This window comes from Plasmodium fragile (assembly GCF_000956335.1).
Source record: "Plasmodium fragile strain nilgiri unplaced genomic scaffold supercont1.24, whole genome shotgun sequence".
Taxonomy (NCBI): domain Eukaryota; phylum Apicomplexa; class Aconoidasida; order Haemosporida; family Plasmodiidae; genus Plasmodium; species Plasmodium fragile.
In genome coordinates, this window is record NW_012192604.1 from 111,919 (window position 1) to 114,977 (window position 3,059).

The window sequence follows — 3,059 nt, forward strand, 5'->3', positions numbered from 1 at the left end:
AAAAAAAAAAAAAAGACATTTCCAACTGCCCAACCTGTGCGCCTTGTGCCATTGGGGAAAGATGAAAAAAAGCGTGCGAACACCGCGCGAGATAAACAAATTCGTTCGATTTGTCCAAAAGGCAAAGCAAATTTCCCCTCCGTTAACTGAAACGAACTTTCCCCCGTTAACCCCACTTTGGTGTTGTTTTCCCTTTTTTAATGAACAAAGCAGGTGAAAGTTGTGCACCCAAGCAGCTAGCTATCCCTGTTGTTGCGCATTTGAAGTTTTTTTTTTTTTTTTTTCCAACAATTTATGAACAGGTCAGGTAAAAATAGCTCTTTTAACCAGCTAGCTATTCCCACTGCTACGCTTTCCAATGTCGCGTTATTTTGCTTTCCAGTTCAGGGGTGTTGTTAAATGGTGGGCTTTTGCATAGCCTCCATTTCGCGCGTCACATGTCACGCTCTGATGAATGGACGGCGAACAAGTGGCCAAATAAACGGCAAAATAAACAGCGAAATGGAGTTGCAAATATTTTCTCACATAACTCAGCATACGGTTGCTCACACATTCGCACCACACCGTGCAACACTCCTAAAGGGGAGAAGCGGCTCAGACAAACCCTCTCCCCCCCCACAGCTTCTCCTTTTCGGTCTTGAAAAATCCTCCACTTGTTGCTCACCCAATTTTAGGATGGACAAAGAGGAGTCAAACGAGGGATTAATTCAGTTGATGTACGCGCAATGTCTCATCCAAGTGATCGTTCATTTTCCCCTCTTTTACCATGCCTCCTGCGACCCACTGTTCCCTGTGACCAACCCCGCTGGAGAGTCGGCCGCGCCTCCGCCCCTGCAACAAAGCGCAATTCTCTTCTCCCCCGACTCAACGGCATTTTCCGATACGTCCGATGACCACAAGTTTGATGTGGCAGTCAAAATCCCATTAACCCTAGCGTAATGAATCCCTCCACTATACAACTGGAAGGAAGAACAAAGCTGGTAGTTCTCCTTACACAGGTCAGCACGCATCGCCGTGGCATAATCACACTCGTAGTTTCCAACGTATACAAATTCTGTGTCGTGTATCCCCGTCACGCTGGAAAGAGCGAAAGAAATTATTTCTGTCTTGTTCAGGCTCCTGTTAAAGAAATACAGTTCGTCTAGGTACCCATTAAAGCTAGAGTAGTGCATGTTTTTTCCAATGGTTATGTCCCCTCCCCTTTCTTCCTCCTCATGGTTAGAGGAAGCGTTAGCGTTAGCTTTAACTCCTTGCTTGATGAGCACCGAGTTGTCCAATACCCCGTTCATGTAGAGCTCGATTTTTGTGTCGTCCATTGTGATGGCTATGTTTGTCCACCTCCTGAGTGGTATTTGCCCCATGGAAGACATACCTTCGTTTGAATTTTGGTCCGTAAGCACTCTCACAGATAGTTTATTCACGTGAGGGTACAGGAGCACGGCGATTTTTTCTCCCCCCTTGTGTCTGCGTGGTTGTTGGTGGTTGTGGAATGCAGCAATGTGGAGAGATAGGTTTAGGTGTGCGTGTGTTTGTGCTTCTTTGGAGGGGCGGCCGGACTCACACCCTATGGAGCCATCACAACCATGTCCCCTCGCACGTAGTAACGATAAGTCAACCTCTTACATCTGCGAAAGCACATTGCGGAAGTTATTCGTTGGCCTCTCCAGCAGGTATATCCAGAACACTCTGCGAGTCAGGGGGAAGGGGCAGCACATGTATACACATTTATATATTCTTCGTCACATAAACATGTGGAAGCAAACGTAAAGATGTATTCTAGAAGACACCAAAAAAGAAAAGCGGGTGCCTGATAGCTGCTCCCTGCACAGGTACGTCTCTCTTAACCCACATGGTGAACTGCGTCGTTTTCAACGTGTCGCCAGCGTGGACAAAACCGGAGTTATCTGCGGAGTGGGAGGTAGACCAAAGGAAAAAAAAAAAAAAAAAAAGGATAACATAACATAACACTTTTCACCATGTGGGATAGCTCAAAGAATGCATAACCAAGCAAACTCCCACTTAGGACTTTTTTTTTTTCTTCTTCGTTTGGTCGTCTCATCTTAGCAAGTATATGCACGTGGAATTCCCCCTTCCCCCCGTTGTGTGTTCTCCTTGCACAGTACCTCCCACGAAGGCCCCGCTGTATCCTCGCCCATTAAAGCCGGGGGCTGCGCGCACCAACTTGTGCATGTGGTTATTGTTCCAGCTGTAGTCCACGGCGTACATGTCGTCAAAAGTCCACTTGGCGATGAGCCCCTTGGGCACACTGTTGGACATGACGACTGTGGATGTCCCCCCCAGGCATATGCTATTCGGAACCCTAAGACATGTCTCGAAGAGATTGTCAAACGACCCGGAAAAGGATAATTCGCTGACGTAACTAAAGAGTGATTTTTCAATCTTGGTCGATCGGAAGGTAGCCACGAGGGCTACCAGGAGGAAAAGAACAGCTCGCAGCATCCTGCCCTCGTTGTGTACATAGGTATGCTTTTTTTTTTTTTTTTTTATGCTTCTATGTACGCAGTAGGCACATCGTTATTTCGCTGATTCGTCTATCCCCACGGGTGAGAAAATGTGAAGAGGAAAAAAAAAAAAAAATACCCTTTTGCTGTGCACAGTACGTTTAACGACCTTATGTGGTGGGTAGACAGATCTTCAAGCAAGCGAACGCATCCATCATGCGCGCAAGTGTCAATAAACGTGGTTTCTCTGTCCCGGTCCATCTCAGCAGCTCGCTTGTGCATTAAGAGGCGAGCACCATCTGGTGTACGTACGCATGCAGACGCACTGACGTTTATTATTGTCCCCCCTACCCCTCAAAAAAAAAAAAAAAATCCCCAATTTTGTGTCAATTTATGGGCACAATTAAATCGCCCTCGCGAATTTAAACGAAAAAGGAAAATAAAGACAGCCACCCACCTTTTGACGCGTTAATTCGACTTTTTTTTCTTTTTTTCCTCCCTTTCCTGCACGAGGTTTGTTCTGCTAGCTATTCTCATTTTTGTGCACTTTTTACCTGAACAGGTCAGGCGAAAAATCAGTTAAAAAAAAAAAAAAAT

General features: G+C 46.0%; 1 protein-coding gene across 1 annotated transcript; it reads right to left on the bottom strand.

Moving 5' to 3' along the window:
• Nucleotides 1-761: 761 nt before the first annotated feature.
• AK88_02459 (uncharacterized protein) lies at nucleotides 762-2,460 on the bottom strand (the record flags this gene model as incomplete). Its single annotated transcript, XM_012480084.1, has 4 exons — nucleotides 762-1,464; nucleotides 1,624-1,686; nucleotides 1,850-1,904; nucleotides 2,124-2,460. The coding sequence occupies 4 exons, from the start codon at nucleotides 2,458-2,460 to the stop codon at nucleotides 762-764; spliced, it is 1,158 nt and encodes a 385-aa protein (XP_012335507.1).
• Nucleotides 2,461-3,059: the final 599 nt, after the last annotated feature.